The 23,939-nt window shown below is 51.0% G+C and overlaps 1 protein-coding gene across 1 annotated transcript in view; it reads left to right on the plus strand.

Annotated features, from left to right (window-relative positions):
• LOXL2 (lysyl oxidase like 2) overlaps nucleotides 1-23,939 on the plus strand; it is a 109,330-nt gene that overhangs the window by 64,079 nt on the left and 21,312 nt on the right. Inside the window, exons 6-9 of the mRNA XM_061163883.1 lie at nucleotides 2,570-2,753; nucleotides 12,031-12,182; nucleotides 20,114-20,281; nucleotides 22,223-22,388. Coding sequence (XP_061019866.1) covers nucleotides 2,570-2,753; nucleotides 12,031-12,182; nucleotides 20,114-20,281; nucleotides 22,223-22,388 — 670 coding nt within the window. The remainder of the gene's footprint in view (nucleotides 1-2,569; nucleotides 2,754-12,030; nucleotides 12,183-20,113; nucleotides 20,282-22,222; nucleotides 22,389-23,939) is intronic.

Consider the following 23,939-nt stretch of genomic DNA (forward strand, 5'->3'; position numbering starts at 1 on the left):
TGCAGAAACCAGATAAACAGCTTTGGATGCTATATTTGGAAAGGCTGGGGTGGTATATTTGGACAAAAGAATAAGCCTTAAATAAAGGCGTGAGATGAATGCAGCAAGTCCAGGCATCGACCAGAGGATGTGGGAACTCTTTGGGGTGTCTTCCAGACACTTCTGGCTAGCAACCAGCCCTCCCGCACCCTCAGCCTGCCCCACAGGGGCCTCCAAACTTCACAGACCTGACCACACATCTCACGTATGCAGGCAGGCCACACAGGCACACCTGGACAGTGCCAGCCTCCACGGCCCCTCGCTTCCCCCCCCCAGCCACATGATTTGATGGCCACATCCTTTCCACAGTCTCAGCCTGAGCCTCTGAGCTTGCCTCATGTGTCATCCAGAATACCAGGTCCTACTGTTTTGGATTTCCTCTTACTGTGTGGTTGAAAGCAGAGGAATCAAGTTATAACAAACCAATTAAAAAAAAAAAAAGATCAAGCGAGGCTTACATCACATTTTCCCTTCTTTCTTTTCCTCCAGGGCCAGCTGACTCTGCCTGGCCACTGCTAGATGGGGTGAGGTTACTTGGAACTCTGCCTCCCACAAGCTTGAGTCACGGACAGTCCGCTCCATGGGAAGGGGACCCTGGAATCTGGCTAGGCAGCTTGGGAAGGGAAGTGGGGGATGGGAAAGGTCATGATTCTACAGCCGTCTGGCTGGATGCAGCAGTTGTATTTGTCGTGTTCTGCTAAAGCTAGAATGAAGATTCCTGAAGCCAGTGAGGGGTTTTGTAGCCCCTCCCTGTCCCTCTTTTCTTCCCCCTCTATGCCAGGTCAATAAACTGGGGTGCAGGCCTTGACTGGAAGATGGAGACACAGCCTCTTGTTTGATGTCTTGGCTTTCAAGGTGACCGGTGGTGGTTTTCTTAGAGGTGATGGTGGTTTTAGTTGCTCAGTCATGTCCGACACTTTCAACCCTGTAGACTGTAGCCCACCAGGCTCCTCTGTCCATGGGATTCTCCAAGCAAGAATACTGGAGAGGGTTACCATTCCCTTCTCTAGGGGATTACCATTCCCTTCTCCAGGGGATCTTTCCAACCCAAGGATCGAACCCACATCTCATGCATTGCAGGTAGATTCTTTACCGACTGAGCCACGAGGGAAGCTCAAGGTGACTGGTATATGTTAATGTTTGAAAGACGCCACCACCAACCAGGCCTGCCTCATTCCGGGGTGGGATGGAAGTGGGATGCCTCCATCAGTGAGTGGGATGGAGTCCGGGGCTGTGAACTGCAGAGGCCAAAGTAGGACAGTGACTCTGGTCTGATCCCACACACACAGAAGGGCTGCAGTTACTCCACATTCCCTTTGTATTGAATCAAATAGAAGCAATCGTTCAGAGCCTCACAGCCTTCTGAGTTACCCATCCCCAATGTGCGCATGCACACACACACACAGAAACGGATGCAAAGCAGGGTATGTGGGCAGATGGGAGTCAAATGACCCATCTCCTATCTTGTAAGGTATGATCCAGTGGGATTAAGATGCTTGTGAAGAGTGGGTCTTACTCCTGTGCAATTATAAATAAACCCCCTAAGACTATTAAGGCTTCAAGGCCAATGGTGAGCAATTAGGGGCAATTAAACTATAACCAGGCTTCCCAGGTGGCACGTGGTAAAGAATCCACCTGCAGGAGACACAGGAGATGGGGGTTCAATCCCTGGTTTGGGAAGATCCCCTAGAGAAGGAAATGGCAACCCACTCCAGTATTCTTGCTGGGACATCCCATGGACAGAGGAATCCAGCAAGCTGCAGCCCGTGGGGTCACAAAATAGTGGGAGGCGACTTAGTGACTGAACAACAAACTGTAACCACCTGCTCTCTCTGAATAGCTGGCGGGGCTGTGTCTCCTGAAGGGCTGGTCTGGGCTTGGAGTAGAGTCGGGGGTGGCAGAAGCAGGAGTGGTGACCAGGCCGAAGTCCAGCTGCAGGACAGATGTCGGTCGTAACCAGTGGGAGGCGCCCCATCCCCTTGTCTGGGCAGAACTCCAAGTCTTGGCTGCCTCGATCAGGCCCCGCCCTCTCACCCTCTGTCTTCCTTCTCCTGCCTCTCATGGGCCTGCAGGGCAGGATTCTTGCGGTGTGATCACGTTAGTGCCCCGGAATCTCCCCTAGGGCTGGACAAGCACTCTGTTACCCGTCTGATAGAATTAGGAGCGTTTGGAATCTGCAGACTTTGTGGGTAGGAGCGTCTTTCAATAGTGCTGAAGCTTCAGGTTCTGGAGTGAGGGCGTGGAGGGGAGGGCCTAGTGGTTAGGCCCTAGAACAAGGATGGACAGGGACGAGGGGTTGATGAGAGTCCCTGAGGGGCGGCCCGTGGTCCAGGACAAAGACTGCAAGGGGAGCCTGCAGCAGCGCTGGACACACAGTGAGCATGCGCGCTTCCCGGCCCCTCCGCAGACGCTCGCTCAGACGGCGCGCTGTCAGCTCCTAGTCTGGTGCCTGGGTTTGGAGTGGGGAGGCGGGGGGCATCGTGAAGAGAGGGCAGCAGGCTGTGCTCAGCAAGACGGTGTATCTCTTCAGCAACCCCTGGTGCGGTTGAGAGGTGGCGCCAACGTCGGGGAGGGCCGCGTGGAGGTGCTCAAGAATGGAGAATGGGGTACCATCTGCGACGACAAGTGGGACCTGGTGTCTGCCAGCGTGGTCTGCAGAGAGCTGGGCTTCGGGAGTGCCAAAGAGGCCATCACGGGCTCCCGGCTGGGGCAAGGTAAGGCGTGGGGAGAGTGTTCCTTGGCCTCTCTTCACAGAAAGCATCACGTGGGAGCCCAGCCTGGGCTGGTTTTGTCCTTTCCAGTCCCTCTGGCTTTGCCTCCTCCCTCCAGCACCTACTTCCCAGGTGGTGCTAGTGGTAAGGAACCCTCCTGCCAATGCAGGAGACATAAGAGACGCGGGTTCTATCCCTGGGTTGAGAAGATCCCCTGGTGTAGGAAATGGCAACCCATTCCAGTATTCTTGCCTGGAGAATTCCATGGACAGAGGACCCTGGCGGGCTACAGTCTGTGGGGTCGCAGAGAGTCGGACACGACAGACTGCACACCCACATATCCAGCACCCCTGCTGTGTCAGACAGTCCTACACCTCTCTCCAGGTAGTTCAAGCTGGAAGGGTGTTAGAGAACATTGTCCCCATTTTATGGATTTGGAAGCTGAGGCCCCGAGAAGGAAGTAAACAACCAAGATAAGACAACATATTAGCAACCATTGGATATTCTAACAGAGGTTTCCCAACTCCTAACCCAGTGCTCCCCACGGCCCCACTGAGAAAGCTGGAATTTCCAGGCCCTTTCTCCAGGAGAAGAACTCGGAATTCATGAGGCTGTGGACTACCCCAGGCACAGAATCCCAAATCTTACTTTTCCCCCCTAGGTTAGCGCTATGAACATTCTCTCCCTGCCACCAGAGGTTGGGAACAGTTTGCCCTTCACCCAGTGTCTTGAGCTGCTAAGAAAAAAAGGGGCCTGGTTTTTGTTAAGTGTCCTAAACAAATCTTTCTTCTGAGCAAGGAGCAAAAGTATAGGAGGCTTTCAAGCCCGTCACCCTGTTGAGAGGAATGTTGTAAACATGATATGACAGCTCAGTAGGTAACTTTCTCTTCCGAGCCCTGTGAAGACCATTGCTCGGTGTCAGCCCCTGTCCTGCAGAGAATGGAATCTTCGCTCCAGACTCTGCAGCCCAGAGAGCATCCAGCCTTCCCCCCAGAGAACTGTGTTGAGCAGAGGAGAACAGTCTTCTGGAATCTTCTCACCACTGACCCCCAGGGAGGCTGCTGCAGCCCGGGGATTGCTGTGGTTTGTAGAGGGTGGGGAGGAAGGAGAGCGGGCTGCAGGCGAGGGTGGGCTGTCCTGTCCTGTGGGGAGAGGATGTTTCCACGCTGTCAGACATAGGGCCGTCGCCCTGTAGAAAGGAATGTGGTTAGGTCATTGATCACAGCCTGAAGGAAATAATAGCCAGTGGACCCGAGAGAGTCTTAGAATCATAGATGGCATTGCTGCAGAAGAGCTCAGAGGTCATCTGGTCCAAGAGATGAGAAATCTGAGGCTCCAGAGAGCAAGTCTGAGGCCACACCCATGGTTAGTGGCAGAGAAGCGTGGAAACCTACATCTTCTAACTCTCAGATGTAGGTTTCTCCCTCGTCCCCACCTTGTCTCATCCTGCTTGCCTTCAGAGCATCTCTTACCTCTGTTCTCCAACCCCCGCAAGCTTCCCAGGTGTTTCCACTGAAGTTTGAGGGTCTTGGATGGACTTGAACTTTGAGTTCCAACTGGTAGTGACCCCACATGACACTCCTCCTCCTTCCCTGTCGTGGTGAGCTCCTTGTGGCTCCCTTGGGCCTCAAATAGCCCCGGAGTCCATTGTACTTATTGGCTAGTGCATTGGTTTGTGGTCTGCCAAGGCCCCCAGGACAGAGACCACTCACTCCGAGGAGTGAGCAAGCACTGGATGACATAAACATTCCACTTTTCATGGGTGTGTGCTGTCTGACCTAATTATTTCACTGCCCGGAGCAGCCAAGCGTTTCCAAGGGCCCACGGAACTCTTGGAGAAAGAGACAGCTGGCATTGTCAGTGCTGTCCTTGAAAGAACCATTGGATGATTTATCACCTGCTGCCATGCTGGACGGATCACCACCTCCGGTAGGCAGGAAGGGAAAAGTCCACTTTCAATGTCAAGTCACAGAGGAGCAGACAGCGTCTGTCCTCAGCTCAGGCTGTGGCTTGTGGACCAAATGACCACACCTACAGCGACGGTGGAGAAAGGGCAAGGGCTGAGGGTTAGGCAATCTGAGTCCTGGTCCCGGCCCTGCCACCTACATGCCTGGTGACCTTGAGCAACCTTCTGGGCCTCAGATTCTTCACTGGGTTCACAGTGTCTGAGGTTCTGTCTGGCTGCAGCCTCCTGTTCTCACCAGCGTTAGGTCAGAGTCAGGCACTGCGCTTTGTGTTCTGAGATCCCCTGAACACATCTGGATTCCAGTTACCTGTTCACACACCCGCCTCCCCCTGTGCCCAGCTTATAGCACTCTGTGTGTGCTGTGTATGTGTGTGCTAAGTTGCTTCAGCCGTGTCCAACTCTTTGCAACCCTATGGACTGTAGCCCACCAGGCTCCTCTGTCCATGGGATTCTCCAGGCAAAAATACTAGAGTGGGTTGCCATGCCCTCCTCCAGCGGATCATCCCCACCCAGGAGTCAAACCAATGTCTCTTCTGTCTCCCACATTGGCAGGCAGGTTCTTTACCACTAGTGCAGCCTGGGAAGCCCTATAGTGCTCTGGGGATATTCATTTTATCAAGAATAAATGAATGAGTTCCAGTTGCACAAGCAGGATCAGTTGAACAACCACTTGGTCAAGAATTTCCAACTCTCCCAGACATCCCTAGTGATCCAGTGGTTAAGACTGTGCTTCCACTGCAGGGGGCCCAGGTTTGATCCCTAGCTGGGGACCTAAGATCCTGCATGCCAAGCAGTGCAGCCAAAAGAAAATTCTAACACTCCAGACTGATGCTATCCCATAGACATAAAACGGAAAGTGTTAGTCACTTGGTCATGTCCAACTATTTGAAGCCACATATGTAATGTTATTTTCTAGTAGCCATGTAAAGAATCAATAAAAAGGAACAGGTGAAATTCTTTTAAGTAATCTATTTTCTTTAATAATATATATAATATTTCCAGAATATCTTGATTTCAACATTTGATCAATATAAATGCTCTTAATGAGATAGTTTGCAGGTGGGGTACTGACTCTCTGAAATGCAGGATGCGTTTTGTGCTTGCAGCCTATCTCAGTCTGGACTGACCACATTCCAGGGGCTCAGTGAGGCAGCAGCCTCTGTGCTGGATGGAGCCCCTCGAGATCAGTCCCTTTCAGACCCTTTGGCCTGAAATCTCTGATCAGAAATACTGAGAGCATATGCTGTGCACGTAAAGCCTGAACAAAAAGCCTCCAGAAACAGTGCTAACACGCAGAACAGATTGCACTGTCCGAGTCTGTTCTACTGTGGTCTTCAAGAACTAATGGCAACCTGCAGTTGATGGTGGGTCCAAAGTCATAACATTGTTCTGAGAGGTTGGCCATGGCTTCTGTCTCACATCCTTCTCCTGCCCCGGGCCTATGGTCACAGGGTTCAGGTTGGGGAAAAGCAAGGCCAAGGTGGAGCTGGAGGAGGCATAGTGAGTGGATGGACAGTCCAGAACCCAGGATGAGGGGAAAGCTGGGGTTCACGATGCAGCGGGTCAAACCCAGATCAACAAAAGGAGCTAGGAGCTCACAGACACTGCTGGGCGAGCTCGGCTGGACATCCAGGCAGGTATTCTTCAGTAACACCTCACACCTTGCTCGACTCACGGCAAAACTGGGTGGTATAGGGAAGAATGTAAGAAATCCTGGCTCTTCCATCTCTGCACTCTGCCCTGGTGTGCCATGAATGTGCAGGCTTCAGGAAAGTGGGTACTGCCCTCCCAGGTCTGGTCCCCAGATGTCTAGAGATAGCCACATCAGTTTACATCAGTTAGGCCAGAAGGAGACTAAGCAATTGTTTAATCTCTAAGCCATGTCCGACTCTTTGTGACCCCATGGACTGCAGCCCACCAGGCTCCTCTGTCCATGGGATTTCCCAGGCAAGAATACTAGAGTGGGTTTCATTTCCTTCTCCAGGGGATCTTCCTGATCCAGGGATCAAACCCGGGTCTCCTGCATTGCAGGCGGATTCTTTACTACTGAGCCACTTGGGAAGCCCCAAGCAGTTGTTAGTTGGAGTCTGAAGTGTTACGGCTTTTGTGTTAATCTCTTCTCTCCTGTCCAGTCTCAGAGTTTAGCAGTCCATACACATTTGTTGAGTATTGTTTGGGCTGGAGCTTGGAACAGAGAATTCATTTCTTCTGCAGACATTTCTAGTAATGGTTTCTGCACTCCAGGAAGTTACCTCAAGTGGATGAAATAAGAAATAGCACCAAAGGCATTTTACACTAACAAATAGGTGATGATATATAAGAAATTATCCTGATAATATTAGGAAAACCTCGAATGAACTTTTTGACCAACCCAGTATTCTTATCATTTGTTGAGTCCCTGGTAACTTGACACAATTGGTCTCATTCAGTCTTCAAAAGCCCAGTCCTACAAGAGAGACATTGTTATTGCCTTTTACAGATAGGGAAAGTGGAGTTCAGAAAGGTCCCGTCACTTCCCAAGGAGACGCAGGCTGAATCTGCTCTAAGGCTGAAGCTGCAGCTCACTGCCTTGTAAGCGAGAGAGAAAGATGTAAAAAGTAAATGCTGCAGATGAGAGTGAGGCTGTTCAGGCTGAGCCACAAGGAGAAAGGACTCACAGTGCTCCCTGAAGGCAGACCTCTACTTAGATGGGCAGAAAGGAGGAGGTGTTCCAGGAGGGAGGAGGCAGAAGGAGCACACTTAGACGATGGAGAACATAGGCACTTCAGCTGCTCAGCTCTCTCCCAGAGCAATCTGCTGCTCTTTCCAGCAAAGGACTTCCTCCCCTGACTCTCCTGAAAGAACTTCAGAAGCTCAGCAAAATCATGCTGTGAGTCAGGCTGCCTGGTGTGAGTCCTGGTTCCTCTGTTGGGCCATTACTTTATCCTTGGTCCCCAGTGGGGTCCACTCTGTTGAGTTGTTGGGGTGATGAAATGAGTTAATATAAACAATGTGTTTATGACAGAATCCAAAACATAGTGAGTGCTCAGTAAATATTAGTACCATCTACCACCAGCATCACCATCACCACTACCACCACCATCCTCATCACCACCACCATCAGCACCGCCATCACCACCACCATCACCACCACCACCATCATTGTCATCACCACCATTATCACCACCACCATCACCACCACCATCGTTATCATCACCACCACCATCACCACCACCATCATTATCATCACCACCACCATCACCACCACCATCATTATCATCACGACCACCATCACCACCACCATCATTATCATCACGACCACCATCACCACCACCATCATTATCATCACCACCACCATCACCACCACCATCACCACCATCATTATCATCACCACCACCATCATTATCATCACGACCACCATCACCACCATCACCATCACCACTACCACCACCATCCTCATCACCACCACCATCAGCACCGCCATCACCACCATCGTCATCACCACCACCATCATTGTCATCACCACCATTATCACCACCACCATCACCATCATGATACCACAACTGCCACCATTCTCATCACCACCATCATCACCACCGCCACCATCATCATCACCACCACCACCACCACCATCACCACCACCATCATTGTCATCACCACCATTATCACCACCACCATCACCACCACCATCATTATCATCACCACCACCATCACCACCACCATCATTATCATCACCACCACCATCACCACCACCATCATTATCATCACGACCACCATCACCACCACCATCATTATCATCATCACCACCATCACCACCACCATCATTATCATCACCACCACCATCACCACCACCATCATTATCATCACCACCACCATCATTATCATCACGACCACCATCACCACCATCACCATCACCACTACCACCACCATCCTCATCACCACCACCATCAGCACCGCCATCACCACCATCGTCATCACCACCACCATCATTGTCATCACCACCATTATCACCACCATTATCACCACCATTATCACCACCACCATCACCATCATGATACCACAACTGCCACCATTCTCATCACCACCATCATCACCACCACCACCATCATCATCACCACCACCATCATTGTCATCACCACCATTATCACCACCATCCTCATCACCATCATCACCACCACCACCGTCATCATCACCACCACCACCATCATCATCACCACCACCACCATCATCATCACCACCACCATCATTGTCATCACCACCACCACCATCATCATCATCACCACCACCATCATCACCACCATCCCCATCACCACCATCCCCACCACCCTCATCACCATCATCACCACCACCACCATCATCACCATCACCACTACCATCATCACTATCACCACCAGCACCATCATCATCACCACTGTCGCCTCCATTATCATCACCATCACCACCATTATCACCACCACCATCACCATCATCCTCATAATCATCTAACAAGCCTCTGCTCTAACTGCACGTCCAAGTCCTAGGTTGCTGCCTGTTTCTGAGCCCATCTTAGTTCATGAGCCATGGCCCTGCTTGCTTCAGAGTCTCTGTTTGGAATCTGTATTTTGCAGTGTTTCTGCTCTGAGTCCTTGGGTGTTTCTAGCCCTAGTGACTGATGTATTTGTTGGGGGGTTTTTTGGCGGGGGAGCTGCACTATGTGCCATGTGGAATCTTAGTTTCCAAACAAGAGATCGAACCCGTGCCTTCTGCAGTGGAAGCACAGACTCTCAACCACTGGAACATCAGGCAAGTCCTGACTGATGTGTTTTTATAAATTTTATAAAATTCCAAGGAATTGGAAGCTTCTTCATTTATGAATTTCCAAGGAAATGGAAACTTGGCTCTTACCCATTACAGTGGGTTGCTCCTAGAAGTTAATTTTTGGCCTCAGAGTCTAGATCCTAGGTGTCTCCAGAAACCCAGAGCCAAGGGTCCCTCCTTAGGGCTCCAAAGTGCAGAGAGTCACCTCTATCTTTATCATGTACCACATTATGTTACAAGTCTGTCTTAAGTGTCTACATCCTCCAGGCACGAACTGTGAGCTTGTCATGACAGGGACTGTTGTATTCCTCTGTGAGTCCCCAACAGAGGCTGACAATCAACAGACACTTACTGAAGTCAAGGGTGTCCATTCAGACACTGTTTGCAGCACCTCCTATTTGCTAATCTCTGGTTGGTAATCCCCAAGGAACATAGATGTAATGCCTGCCCTTGTGGGACCTCCAGCCCAGTGGGGGATCAGACAGACATTGAACAGAGAGCCACCAGAATACAGCGTGAAGTGGAGTGCTCAGTGGAGGTGATCTGAAGGGACCCAGCTTAGATGAGGCTTAGAAAGGCTGTGCCATTGAAGTGACGTCAGACCTGAGCCCTGAAGGTTGAGCAGGAGCTAACTGCTGAGGAGAAGGAGGAAGAGGGTCCAGGCAGAGGGAATAGCCAAAGGAGAGACATGTAGTCAAGCTGGGGAGGAGCAAGCATAGCTGGGACACTTTGTGGAGGCTGGTCGCTGTTTGAACCATTTGGGAACTAATTGTACCCTGAACTGCAGTGAGATACTATTACAGGGATTAAAACAGGGGAGTGACATGATTAAACATGCATTAAAAAATCTCTTGGGTTGTGTGTAGGGAATATTTTGGAATAAGCAAGTAGGAGGAAGACTTGAAGCGATGTCATTTGTCCAAATAGGAGGTGACAGAGTTAGATGAGTGTGGTGGTGGCAGAAATGAAAAGCACTGAGATTTGGGGGGAGTGAATAGGACATGATGATGGATTGCTTGTCTGTGGATGAAAGAGGAGGAGGTGATGCCTCTGGGTTCTGGCAAGAACCAGGAGGATGGAGGTGCTGCTTCCTGAGTTAGGGAGATGCTGTAGAGAAGCAGATTAGGAAAGGTCCTCCTGCTGAAAGCAGAAAGAACAAAAGCAAATGACTCTTTCAAGTTCTCCCTGAAGGGGAGGAAAGTGACAGGCCAGAAGGAGGTGTGGGGTCAGGGGAGGGTCGTCATAAAGATGGGAGGTTTTATGGGATCAGATGAGTGCTGAGGGATGGACCCAAACCAGAGGATGATGGTGAAGATCAAGAGAGAGAGGAGATCACGGATCAGGGCAGGTTCCAAGGTGGGGTCGGAGCAGCGCAGAGCTCCCAGAAAGAGCTAGGCCTGGGTCCAGCTTGCTGGGCTAGACAGGGGAGACGTGGTTTTGTGAGGTGAGTTGAGTTGAATGCTGACAAGCTGGGAATTCCCTCTCCCCAGCAGTGGGGACTTCCCCCTTGCCATCCCAGTGCCTGCACGGAAAGCTTCCCACGTGCGCATTAGGGGTCCCTGTGGGTGTCTTCTATCTGCCCCTGCAGCTCCACACTCCTCCTTGCCCATGTGGTTCAGGGCCCTGGGAGGCAGGTTTGGGTGTGGCCAGCAGGGAACACTGGGGGCGATTGGAGGTGGGGAGGAGCTAGGTCTTTATTCTCCCTGCGGGTCGCTGTGTCCCTTCACTGAGGGTAACCGCTCTTAACAGGTGACCTCCCCACAAAGCTCTTTTGTTCTCCTGGACCAGATATTAACATCCTCCCCTCATCCCTGGTGGCTCAGATGGTAAAGAATCTGCCTGCAATGTGGGAGACCTGGGTTCGATCCCTAATTTGGGAAGATCCCTGGAGAAGGGAGCAGCCACACACTCCAGTATTCTTGCCTGGAGTGTTCCATGGACAGAGGAACCTGGTGGGCTACAGTCCACAGGGTCACAAAGAGTCAGACACGACTGAGTGACTGGCACTTTTCTTTCCTGCAGGCCTGGGGGTGGTATTAGCCCACACAATGGACTATCCATTGCAATTTTGTGATTTCCTCATGCTTTGTTCATATCTTTATTTTTAAAATTCTTTTCTGTAACTCAGATCATCCAATCTGAGAATGCCATCTCTTTCCTGCAGGGAGTCTGACTACCCTGTGAGAGTTGCCCCCTTAGGATTCATCAATACACAGAGTGTACAAGTTGAGAAGGGAACTTAGATGCCCTCTAGATCAGCTCCTCTATTTCAGTGAGAAAACCAACATTCAGAGAGGCTGAGTGCATTGGTCAAGGTCACATAAATTAGTAATAACCTTTGTTCTGGTGGGAGAAGTGACTCCCAAGACAACATTCTCTCCAGGTAGGAGAGGCCTGGGTCCTTGAGCTCTTGTGGGAGGCAGTTGGGAGCATTCTGAGGATGGGAGAGGCATGTTCTTACTGTCTGGGACTTCCTTTCCCATTGTAGAAACTTTCTTGTGGAAGCTTTCATAGTGCATGTTCATTTTTCACTCCCAGGGATAGGACCCATCCACCTCAATGAAATCGAGTGCACGGGGAATGAGAAGTCCCTCATAGACTGCAAGTTCAATGCTGAGTCTCAGGGCTGCAATCATGAGGAAGATGCTGCCGTGAGATGTAACATCCCCGCCATGGGCTTCCAGAAAAAGGTGAGGAGCCTGGACGCCCAGAGGGGACTGTTATGTTTTGGTCGTTGAATCCACAGAAAGGGTAGACCAGATGGTCTCAGGCTGAAGCTTGCCAACAGGTACTCTGATGATGAGCTCAGAAAGCTGCTGGGCTACATTGCTGTCACCTTCGGTGGCTGTCGCCTGGCTTTGGTGGAGGTGCCAGACGAAAAGACACATGGATAAGCTCCACTGTCCTCAGATGTTGGGGATCCTCTGTGTGCCCCGCCGTACTCTGTGGCCGGACATACAGTGTGATTGCAACTCAGTGCTTCCTGCGAAGGATTCAAGGACTGCAGCACCTGTGGTCCCCTTGGCAACGGCCCTTTCCAAGGACCCAGAGGAACCACAGCTGGTCTGTAAAGCACGCAGATATAAGCACGATGTAGACAGGATTTGGGGACCGAAGACCATACTTTGGTTTCCAGAGGGAAAGAAAAGGAAACCTTAACAGCGTTATATCTGATACACACCCCTCCCTTCCTAAGACAGGGTCTCTAAAAACCTGCATCATGTACCCTCATATGGGTGACTTTTCCCACAGGGATAACCAACAGGATTTTGCTAGGAGATTTAGCCCATCCTCCAAAAAGCCCCAGTACATCCTATCTAATGCTCTGTGCTAAACCATGAATTTGGTCACCAGGCTGGCAAATTGGAAGAGCTTCTTGAGGGCTTATTTTTTAAAATAAGCAAATGCAGACATGTTGGGGTACAGGACGGCTCTCTAGCCAGGCTCTGACACTTCTTCTTGACCTTGGCATCATCATGTCAAAGACACTACTGAACTGGTCAGCCACAGCAGCTTACTGCCCCATGGGGCTAAAAATGTGAACTCGACAGCTCTCCGCTGAGCCAAACATTTGCTTGTAATGAGCAGGGGTGTGGGCCACAGCCCCACAGCTGGGGGAAAGGCTTGCTGTCTCTAATTGCTGAGCAGCATTCTAAAAAAGCCATAATAGAGCTCTAAAAGCTGGCGTGCCAAGAGTCCCCGTGCACTGGGGTACCATTCACTTCAGACAGATTGGACTTGGGTGGAATGGGGCTTTCAACCCAAATGAAAGCCCTAGGCCAAAGAAAATGAGATTTTCCACAAGGGCTTTATGGTGGGTGGAGCTGAGCCAGGCTGTGTGCCCAGTCATGCTAGTGGGGGCACCACACTCCTAGCACAAAACACCCTCATCCTTTCAGGGGCCCTACAGGCTCTAGAAGGTGAGCCCTGCACTCAAGCATGGGGTGTGGGAAAGCTTTATGCCTGAATCTGGCCATTTCTATCCCCTGGGAGGGCTTCCTTCCCCGGTAGTAAAAGATCCGCAGTGGTAAAGAATCTGCCTGCCAATGCAGGAGACATAGATTCGATCCCTGGGTAAGAAGATTCCCTGGAGGAAGAAATGGCAACCCACTCCAGTATTCTTGCCTGGAGAATCCCAGGGACAGAGGAGCCTGGCGGGCTACAGTCCATGGGGTCACAAAGACTGGGAAGTCAGTTCATTCCTGTCATTCACTGGCTGATTCCTTAATTAGTCTCCCAGGTTTCTGTTTCCTCCTTGGAAAATAAGGAGGTGAGCGAGGAGACTCCTAGCTTGCCTTCCAACCCCCAGTTCTTTAAGAAATTGGCTTTTTATTGAATGACTAATAAATGAAACTCACAGACATGAAACTGGGAGGTGTCATCCAGCCAGCCACAGCCAAGCTGTGTTTCTTTCATTGCTGGGGAGACATGCCACGGTGGAGAGGCTCGGGGGGTGGCAGGTGGGTTTCCCAGGTGAGCTAGTCCACACTGGGTCCCCTGGCAGCCTTACTGACCTCCGATTCTCCTCTGAACTGTGGGCCTGGCACATCTGGGTGGCAGGACCATGCCCACATGTGGAATGTGAGTTGGAGAGTGCCCATGCTTGCTTGCCTGTTAACACCTGGGTCCTGTTACCTCGCTTCCTACCTGCCACCTCCAAAAACAGGTGAGGGACTGGTGAACCACAACCTTATCAAAACACAGGGCTGCCTCACCATGCCCCACTGGCTGGAGGTAGGTGTTTTGTTTTCTCTATTCATGCTTCCTGCACGTCACTCCCTTCTTTCAAACCGCATACTGCTGCCACCAAGAACCACAGGAACAGGAAAAAAGAAATGCCTGGGATTGTTTTAAGAAATCTGGAGAAGGATGGACCTCCCCTGGCATCCTTGAGGGGTAATGAGGTGGAGAGGGTGTGGGCCAGAGGCTCCTGGCTGACCCCGAGCCCTTTTGGGGTTCCATGGATACTGGAACTTCGAGCCAGGCCACTTCTGAAATGGGGTGCCCAGAAGGGGAGCCCTGGGAATGGAGAGCTATGTATTGGGCTGAGTTTGAACTTCATGGCCAGCCTCTCTTGAAACCCCCAGTCTCCTCTAGGAAACAAGAAAAGGCCCCCAAAACATCTTGAGGTGCCTGGATTCTTCCAGGGGTGATGAAACCCTGCCCCCTGTTACAGAGGTTGCTCCAGGCCTGCTCAGCCTTGGCGGCATGGCCACAGCGTGGAGCTTTAGGAAGTGTCTCAAGGAGACGCCCCAACTCCCACTGAAGGCCTTATGTTTTCCTTGCCTCAGAGTCAGTGTACAGACACGTTCTTCAGCCAGAGCCTCTGACTCCCATTGGCTCTAGAACCTAGGACAGGAGCACCTGGCCAAGCAACCTGGGCTGCACAGACAGTGGGGGACAAAGGACAGGGGCCCTCCCAAAGAGAGCCCTAGAGACAGGAGCCTTCATATTGAGACTCAGCATAAGTGAGTCTCATATAAGACTCAAGTCTTCATTTTTAGACTCAAACTTGGGAGCCCCGCTGCCCGCTGGTAGCAGGAAAAAGTTTGGACTCAGAATTCTTCAGGCTCCCCAATCCGAATTTTTGCAGACTTTAGGGAAACAAAATGAAGTCTCTTTTTTGGAGGGGAGGTGCTAGGAGAGGGGCAGCAGAGGGAGCTAGCTGACCCCAGTGCAATCAATAAGGCAGGGCACAGTCCCTAGTGAAATAAAAAATAATAATAAACCCAATTATCCATCAGCACCACCCACTGGCATTCTGAGTGAAGTGAAAGTTGCTCAGTCGTGTCCGACTCTTTGTGACCCCATGGACTGTCCATGAAATTCTCCAGGCCAGAATACTAAAGTGGGTAGCCTTTCCCTTCTTCAGGGGATCTTCCCAACCCAGGGATCGAACCCAGGTCTCCTGCATTGCAGGTGGATTCTTTACCACCTAAGCTATCAGGGACATTCTGAACTTCAGTGCTAACCTAGCCCCCAGCAGGGGTCCCTGCCCATGGCTTTCGGTGCCCCAGGGTGCAACCTCTCTGCAGGCCTGCGGCTCCACCAGCCTTGGTGCTGGGACTCGGAAACCACGCGGAGGGGAAAGGGAGAGGATCTGGACTTCCCAAAGAGAGGGAAGGCTCCAGACTCCCTAAATCAGGATGCAAGCTTATCCTGAGCCCATTAGAGGCTCAGCCTGTGGCCTAGAGCTCGGTCCTGTGGTCACCATCACAGTCCCTACTGTCGTTTGTCCTGGACACAGTGGCCTCCAGGCCAAATCAGTCCAGGAGGCCAGAGACACAGGAGACCAGGCAGGTGGGAGGGTGTGTGTGTGTGAGGGGCTGGCACACCACTCCCTGCCAAGGCTATAGATGCTTGGAGGCAACCCGAGATGGTTTCCACAAGGCACAAAATTAAGTGCTTTAATGATTCATGGAGAAGGGAATGGCAACCCACTCCCGTATTCTTGCCTGGAGAATTCCACGGACAGAGGAGCCTGGCAGGCTATAGTCCATGAGGTCACAGACAGTTGGACACAACTGAGTGACTAACACTTTAGTGATTAAAGCTTTAGTATCCTAAGCCTCAGGACCCAGTCTGACTCCAATGGACAATACAGTAAGTCCCCTACATACAAACCAGTTCTGTTCCCAGAGTGGGTTTGTAAGTTCAATTTGTTTGTAAGTCCAACAAAGTTAGCCTGGGTACCCAGGCTAGCGCAATTGGCTATTTATTAGTACTGTAGTGTAATTGGTTTATGATACTTTTCACACAAATAATACATAAAAAACAAACAAACAAAAAAGAAAACATTTTTATTCTTGTACCCTTGAAAATACAGTAGTAGAGTATGGCAGCTGGCATGCACGGGCACATTCGCATCCTTGAAAATCTGCAACTTGAAGGGGATTTACTTCCTATGTAGGGGATTTACTGTAAAGGCCTCAGAACATGGGGCCCAAGCTTCAGGACCCCAACCTCCCAGCAGGAGGAGTTCTCTATCCTGACTGTAAGGCACCAATTTGGTCCTCTGTTCTGGCTCAGTGACTCCTACTTTGGGACAAAAGCACCCTTGAAGAAGCGGGCTTAGGTGGATGGTTTGGAGGTGGTCTAGTATGGTAGTGAAGAGATGCTTACTCCATCTGAGACTCCCCTCATCTATGAAATGGGGATAACGGTACCACTGCCTCCTAGGGATGCTGTGAGGACCGAATGTCCATAAAGGGCTTGCATAGGGCGGGGGACATGGTAAGTGCTCTGAGAGTTTGCCTGTGAATTTCCCAGCACTCCTCCTGTCTCATGCGTGCCTGCTAAATCAGTTCAGTCCTGTCTGACTCTTTTCGACCTCATAGCTGTAACCTGCCAGGCTCCTCTGTCAATGGGATTCTCCAGGCAAGAATACTGGAGTGGGTTGCCATTCTTTCCCCCAAGGGATCTTCCCATCCCAGGGATCAAACCCGTGTCTCCTGAGTCTCCTGCATTGCAGGCGGATACTTTACCACTGAGCCACCTGGGAAGCCCGCTCCTGTCACACAGTAAAAGCCAAATAAATACTGGATGAATAAATGGATCTGGTGAATTACACACAATTCATTTCTGAGGAGATGCCAACATTACTGGCAGAATTCAGTAAGCACATAAAGGATGAAATACAGGTATTCAATAGATCTCAAATGAGCAGAGGGGATGGCTTGAAGATACTTGGAGACATCCCAGTGGGTTGAAGGTACACCTCCCCAAGGGCTGCTGGCCTTCCTGTGGATGTTGGAGCTGGCTGGCTTGCCTCCCATTGAGGCTCAGGCCTTTCTAGGACTTTCTCCATGGCTCTGCCTGCTTATTTGTTTTTACATAGATCCAGCTTCCCTGGTAGCTCAGCAATAAAGAATCTGCCTGCCAATGCAGAAGATGCGGGTTTAATCCCTGGGTTGGGAAGATCTCTTAGAGAAGGAAATGGCAACCCACTCCGGTTTTCTTGCCTGGGAATCCCCATGGACAAAGGAGCCTGGTGGGCTACAGTCCGTGGGGTCACAAGAGTGACTAAACAACAACAACAAAGATATGTTAGTCACAGGTGATGTGCAATCCATAGCCAATGTCCACTGCCTGGACTGGGGTTTCCTCCAGCCCAGAGGCACTCAGGAAGACAAATGTCAGTCTTCTGAGGGCCAGCCCTCTTCCTACCTGCTCTGACCTCTTCTAGGTCCTCTGAAGAAAGGTTGTTTTCTGCTGGGACTCCCACCCTAATGACGATCATTGCTGTGATGATGTCTGAGGTTTCTCCGCATTCCCTGAGTGCCAGGCCCTGTTTGAGCATTTTACAGGAACCATATATGCCATTTATGCATCGACTCAGCCCTGGTAGATAGATCTAAGGTCAGGACTGCCCTCGACTTGTCTGTTTGCCGGCTGACCTACATGACCCTCCCAGCCACCAAGTCCATAGGAATTAAGACCTATGACTTAAGGGTTGTGCTGTTGCTAAGGACTGGCAAACAAACAGCTGAAGATTCCTGGAGTATTAAGTCTTATCTCAAAGGGACGAATTGTTAGAACCATAAAGGGAAGCAGGGTAAGGTATTTGGATTAAGGACTGCATTTTCAGAGCCCTTCCCCCAAATTCCAGTCCTTAATCCGAATACCTTATCCTTCTTCCCTTTATGGGCTTGGGCCCATGTGTTGGTCCATGCTTTCATTCTGTAAGCCTGGTGTTGTATTCACCCATTCCAAAAGGAGCTGTGGTGTGTACTTAACATCTGAGAGGTGCCGTCTTGGTTATTGATCCCCAGTGAACCGACCAACACAGCTCTGCTCTTTGGCTCTTATATATCATCAGAGAGGCAGCCATTAATTTGTAAAATTATAAACTAGCTTAATTATAATTGTCAAGAATGCTAAGAAGGAGATGTCGAGAGAGACTGCAAGTGGGCACTGACCCCCAATGGAGAAAAGTGCCACGTCGGCTATAGAGTTGGGAAGATGAGTGGGACCAGCCAAAAGCAAAAGGGCCTCTGTGTGTAACAGACTTCAGTGTGAAATGAGACTGTCTGTGTACCTTGGGCAGGAGAGTTAGGTCGCCATGGAAACTGAAAGGAGGCCGTGTGCCTGGAGGTAGGAGAACAGGGAGCAGAGAGACATGTGAGGAGGGAAGAAGTGAAGCAAACCATGGACGTGTTCTAGGGGAGGAACGTGATCGGGTGTTTTTCAGAAGTGACTCTGGCTTCTGCAGGGAGAATAGGTCAGTGAAGGCAAGAGGAGAGGCAGGGGAGGAGGGTGAGGAGGGCTGTTTCAGGCGAGAGGCGATGGTGCCTGGGAAGAGGGGTAAGATGGAGCTGGAGGGACGAGTGTGAGTGGGAGGGACTTGGGAGATAAAATCCATGGAGGGAGATTCTGATGGGATGTAGGGCATCAGTTCCCAACCGTTTTGACACCAGGGACCAGTTTCACGGAAGACAGTTTTTCCGCCAACCAGGATGGGTTGGTGCGGGAGGGATGGTTTCTGGATGATTCAAGTGCATTACCTCTATTGTGCACTTCATTTCATTATTATTACCTTGTGATATATAATGAAGTAATTATATACCTCACCATAATGCAGAATCAGTGGGAGCCCTAAACTTGTTTTCCTGAAACCAGACGGTCCATCTGGGGGTGATGGGAGAGCAATGGGGAGCAAACATAGATGTGAAGCTTCGCTTGCTCTCCCGCTGCTCATCTCCTGCTGTGCAGTCCAGTTCCTAACAGCCAGAGGTGGAGGAGGTTGGTTGGGAGCTCCTGATGTAAGGGATAAGAAAGAGGGCGATGAAAAAAAAAAAAAAAAAGAGGGCGATGTTGACGCTCGCTCCTAGATTTCTGGCTTGTGTAACAGAATAGATTCAGGATCAGCAAACGATTGCTTGCAGTCCAAATCCATCCCTCTGCCTATATTTGTAAATATGGCTTCTTGGGCACACAGCTGTGCCCCGTTATGTACACATTGTGGTCCCTGCATTCACCCTACATGGTTTGCTGCCCCCGGGGAGCGGGCAGTGCCTTTCATTGAAACAGAGAATGAGGGGGAGGTCGAGCACAGGCTTAGGTGTAGAGAGAAAAAGAGGACCAGTTAGATTTGGGGTCTCCAAGGTGCCAGGTGGGACTGTCAAGTAAGAGTTCTTCTAGAAAGGACAGCAGGGGGTGTTGTGGGAAGAGATGCAATCAGGAGCTGGAACCCAGGTACAGGAGAGGGTGTGGGGAGGAGGAAATGGTCCCAGAAAGAGTTGGGGGATTCTACCATTTTAAGGCTCCTTATTGCACCTTTCCAAGTATCTGATCTGAGACCCACCCCCCTGGTGGGCCCATGGGCAGCGGAAGCAGATTCTACTGTGAGGTCAGTGGGTCTATAGTGGGGTCAGTGGGTCTCCCCAGCTGCATTGGCATCTAGGGTCCTAGGATGGCTGCAGTAAGGCAGGGGAGGGGCACCTAACGCAGAAGACCCTGCTGGGCACGATGCCCGGCACACAGTAGGTGCTCAGTGATGCCAGGGTTCTGTGTCGCAGGCAGGAGCCCCTGCCTTGGAGAGATTGAGACTGAAGGCAGTTCCATAGTGGGGCATCAACCTGCCTTCCCCTCCCTGTGACCATGCCTTCCTTTCCCTCCACAGCTGCGCCTGAACGGGGGCCGAAACCCCTACGAGGGCCGAGTGGAGGTGCTGGTGGAGAGGAACGGGTCCCTCGTGTGGGGCATGGTGTGCGGTGAGAACTGGGGCATTGTGGAGGCCATGGTCGTCTGCCGGCAGCTAGGCCTGGGGTTTGCCAGCAATGCCTTCCAGGTGAGAAGCCCCCACCCCCATCCCACCGGGCAGGGCGTTGAACCCTGCATCCAGTCCAATCCTGCCCATCTCTCGTCAGCCCCCACCTTCTGTGACTCCCAGGAGGTAGAGAGCCATGGACTTGGAGGAAAAACCTCATCCTGTCCTCCAGTGCTCTGCCCCCTGCAGCCCCGAGTCCTTGCGTGGGTCACGCGCTCTCTGCACTCTGGTTTCAGGTCTCAGCTCTGTGCACTGGGCTTGGCCATGCCAGGGACTCATTCTGGGGTGTCCCTACCTGCCTTTTGCAGGGGGAAGCCACTCAGTCCTATGGGGGAGCATGTGGAGACCACCCAACCCAACACCCCAGACACCTTAGCTCGGTGGTCCTCAGCCTTTCTGGCATCAGAGAATGGTTTTGTGGAAGACAGCTTTTCCACAGACAGGGACTGGGCGGGGTGGATGCTTCAGGCAGTAATGTGAGTGATGGAGAGCAATGGGGAGAGGCAGATGAAGCTTCGCTTACTCACCCGTCACTCATCACTCACCTCCTGCTGAGTGGCCCAGTTCCTAACAGGTCTCAGACCAGTACCAGGGGCCCTTGCCGGCCCCTCTTCCCACAACATGCTTCCTCGCTGTGTCCACATCCATGCATCCTCTCCTTGGTTGGCTGGCGGGTCCCCAGGCCTTGTTTCAGGACCCTTTCAGAGCCGCTGCACCTCCTCCTGCCGCCAGCTCAGGAGGGAGGGCAGCTTGGCTCCCACTCCATCAGAAAGGAACAGAAGAAAGACAAGCAGTGCTTTGGATTAAAAAATCATTGCCCTCTGGACCCCATCCTGGGATGGAACATTATCGGAAAGAGGCCAGGGGCAAGAGGAGTGGGAGCCAGGAGGCTGGAGGTCACTTCCCAGTTGGACCCCCACCAGCTGGCTACATAATGACCTGCCACCTTTCCCAGCCTCTCTGAACATGGAATAAATAGTCCCAGGTCCTCGTATCCAAGCTCTATAAACACCTTTCTTAAGGTTCTCCCAGAACAGGAAAATGTCCAGAGCACCCCCATCTCACTTTGCTAACCCTGACTTCAGCCCCTGTGCCCTGGGTGGCTGCTTGAGGAAGGGGTTTCTTAGTAGTGACATGGGAGAACTTAGCCAGGCAGCCTTGTGGCAACTCCCCAAACCATCCAGAAGGAAGGGGCATACCTCTGGTACCCAGGGCCCTCTGGAAGCCTGACTTTGCACAGCCACGTCATGTTTCTGCTGATCCTGCTTATGACTAGCCAAGGCACCCACTGGTTCTCCATGGAGTGTAGAAGAACAGTGCTCATTGCAACAGAGTGGCCATCCAGCTATTTTTGTTCCCTGTCAGCTCTTTCCTAAGACACCTGATTCTCACAGCGGAGGCTGTGAGACGGGCCTACCCTTGACCTCAGTGTCCTGATTGCAAGCCTTATCCCTTCCCAAGGCCCCAGTTTTCTCTCTAGAGGATGAGGGGTGTGTAGGTTCTCTAGAAAAACAGAACAAATGAGATGTATGAAGATGGAACTGTTGACAAATGTGACTAGATTTCTTCTCTCCTGCCGATCCTGATCAGTTGGTGGTGTCTCCCTGGAGCACAGTGTTAAGAAGGATTCTGGGAGCACAGTCAGGCTTAGAGGAGAGTGCTGTGATAGATTAGTAATGTCTGCCCAGGGCTCGGGAGGAGGGGGCAGGCGGTACCCCTCACACACTCTCAGCTGTGCTTTCCAAAAGGGGAGAGGGGCAGAATCCAAGTGCGGGCGGTGGGCCCCATCTGTGCTGCCACCAACAAACCGCATGACTTGGGTGACTGTGTCTTGGCTGTCTCCATCTGAAAAATGGGATCATAAAGCCTTGGGGGTTTTGGTGAGGCTGAAATTTGATCAAATGTGGGAAAGTGACAATTCAAGGTGATGTGCTGGCTATTTGTTGTTGTTGGTTCACGCAGGAGACCTGGTACTGGCATGGAAATATCAACGCCAACAAGGTGGTCATGAGTGGTGTGAAGTGCTCGGGAACGGAGCTGTCCCTGGCGCACTGCCGGCACGATGGGGAGGACGTGGCCTGCCCTGAGGGAGGAGCGCGGTATGGGGCTGGAGTCGCCTGCTCGGAAAGTGAGAGCTCCTTTTCTCAGCTTAATAATTTATTTATATTTTTAATGTAACATTTATCAAAAGTCACTGTCCTGCCAGGCTCCAGGAGGGGCACAGAGTCTCACTGGTTATTCCCTGCAAGGCTGTGCTTGGGGTTTCTGCTATGAGCCGAGCAAAATGGAGAGCAGGGATGGATTCTTGTTAAGTGAGAAGAATCAGGGGCAAGAGGAACTACCCCCATAGGCACCCCTGGAATCTTGCCTGATAATAGTGGAGAAGGCTAGAAGGAGGGGTTGGGAGTCTGGGAGCCTTGGGTTCAAAGGCAGGGTCACTGTAGATTATTTAAGTGGCCTTAGGAGAATTAAGTGACTAAGAACTTGGTCTCCTGGGAGCCGGCTTCTGGGTTAGCAGTGAAACACACACTGCTTGGTGGGTCAGCTTCCTTCCTTCTGCCCTGCCCCACAGATCATTTCCTGGGACTTCCCTGGGGATCCAGTGGTTAAGACTCTGTGCTTCCAATGCAGGGGATATAGGTTCAATCCCTGGTCAGGAAACTAAGATCCCACATGTTGTGTGGCATGGTCAAAAAAAAAAGGACATAGACATAGATCATTTTTTGTTGTCACACACACAGGGTGATTTAACCTCCTAGTGACTCCCTGGGAATCCTAGAGAGCTTGACAATATAGAAGGGAACCCCCACCCCCACCTCCATCCCTACCCTGGCCAGAATTCAGAATGGCCATCTCAGTAGCTTCCCTTCCAAGCTGAAAGGACCAGCTGACAGCCTTGTGGGTGTGTTATTCTCTGGATCCCACCCTCCTTGCCTTATCAAAGGATTTCCTTGTGGATTAGGGAGATGGGAGAGGCCCTGAGCCTGGCCAAAGGACTCCAGACCATGTATTGCCTGCCGTTTACTAGCTGATCTTGGCAAAGTTAGTTCACTGCTATGATCCACAGTCTTTGTTGTTTTTCCTAGAGACTGGAAATTACATGTGACAACGACACATGCAAGCGCTTAAGAAACAGCGATGCCCTGTCGTTTACCATCATGGAGAAGTAGGGAGATTAAACTTGAACTCAGTCACTTCTCCCCTTTTAGACCCATTCAGCATTTCATAACCCTTGTAAAGCAGGACTCTCAACCCCAGCGTGAGCTTCTCTGGGGAGACATTATAAATTGTTGCATCCTTTCTGCGAGGAAAAAGTGAGAGTACCACCCTTACCAGACCCCCAGGCAGAGAGATGTGGTCTCATCCTCATCAGGAGTCTTCTCAGCTTAATAATTTATTTATATTTTTAATATACCATTTATCAAAAAAGAAACTAAGATAATATAAACCTAAATAAAATTCAAGGTAGCATAAGATAAAAGCAGATTTTAAAAAAAGTAGGGAGACTTCTCTGATGGTCCAGTGGCTAAGACTCCGTGCACCCAATGCTAGTATCCTGCGTTTGATCCGTGGTCAGGAAACTAGATGCTACATGCTGCAGCTGAAGATTCTGCATGCTGCAACTAAGACCTGGTACAGCCAAATAAATAAATATTTAAAATAATATATATATATATAA

This window comes from Dama dama, chromosome 16 (assembly GCF_033118175.1).
Source record: "Dama dama isolate Ldn47 chromosome 16, ASM3311817v1, whole genome shotgun sequence".
In the NCBI taxonomy this organism is placed as follows: Eukaryota; Metazoa; Chordata; class Mammalia; order Artiodactyla; family Cervidae; genus Dama; species Dama dama.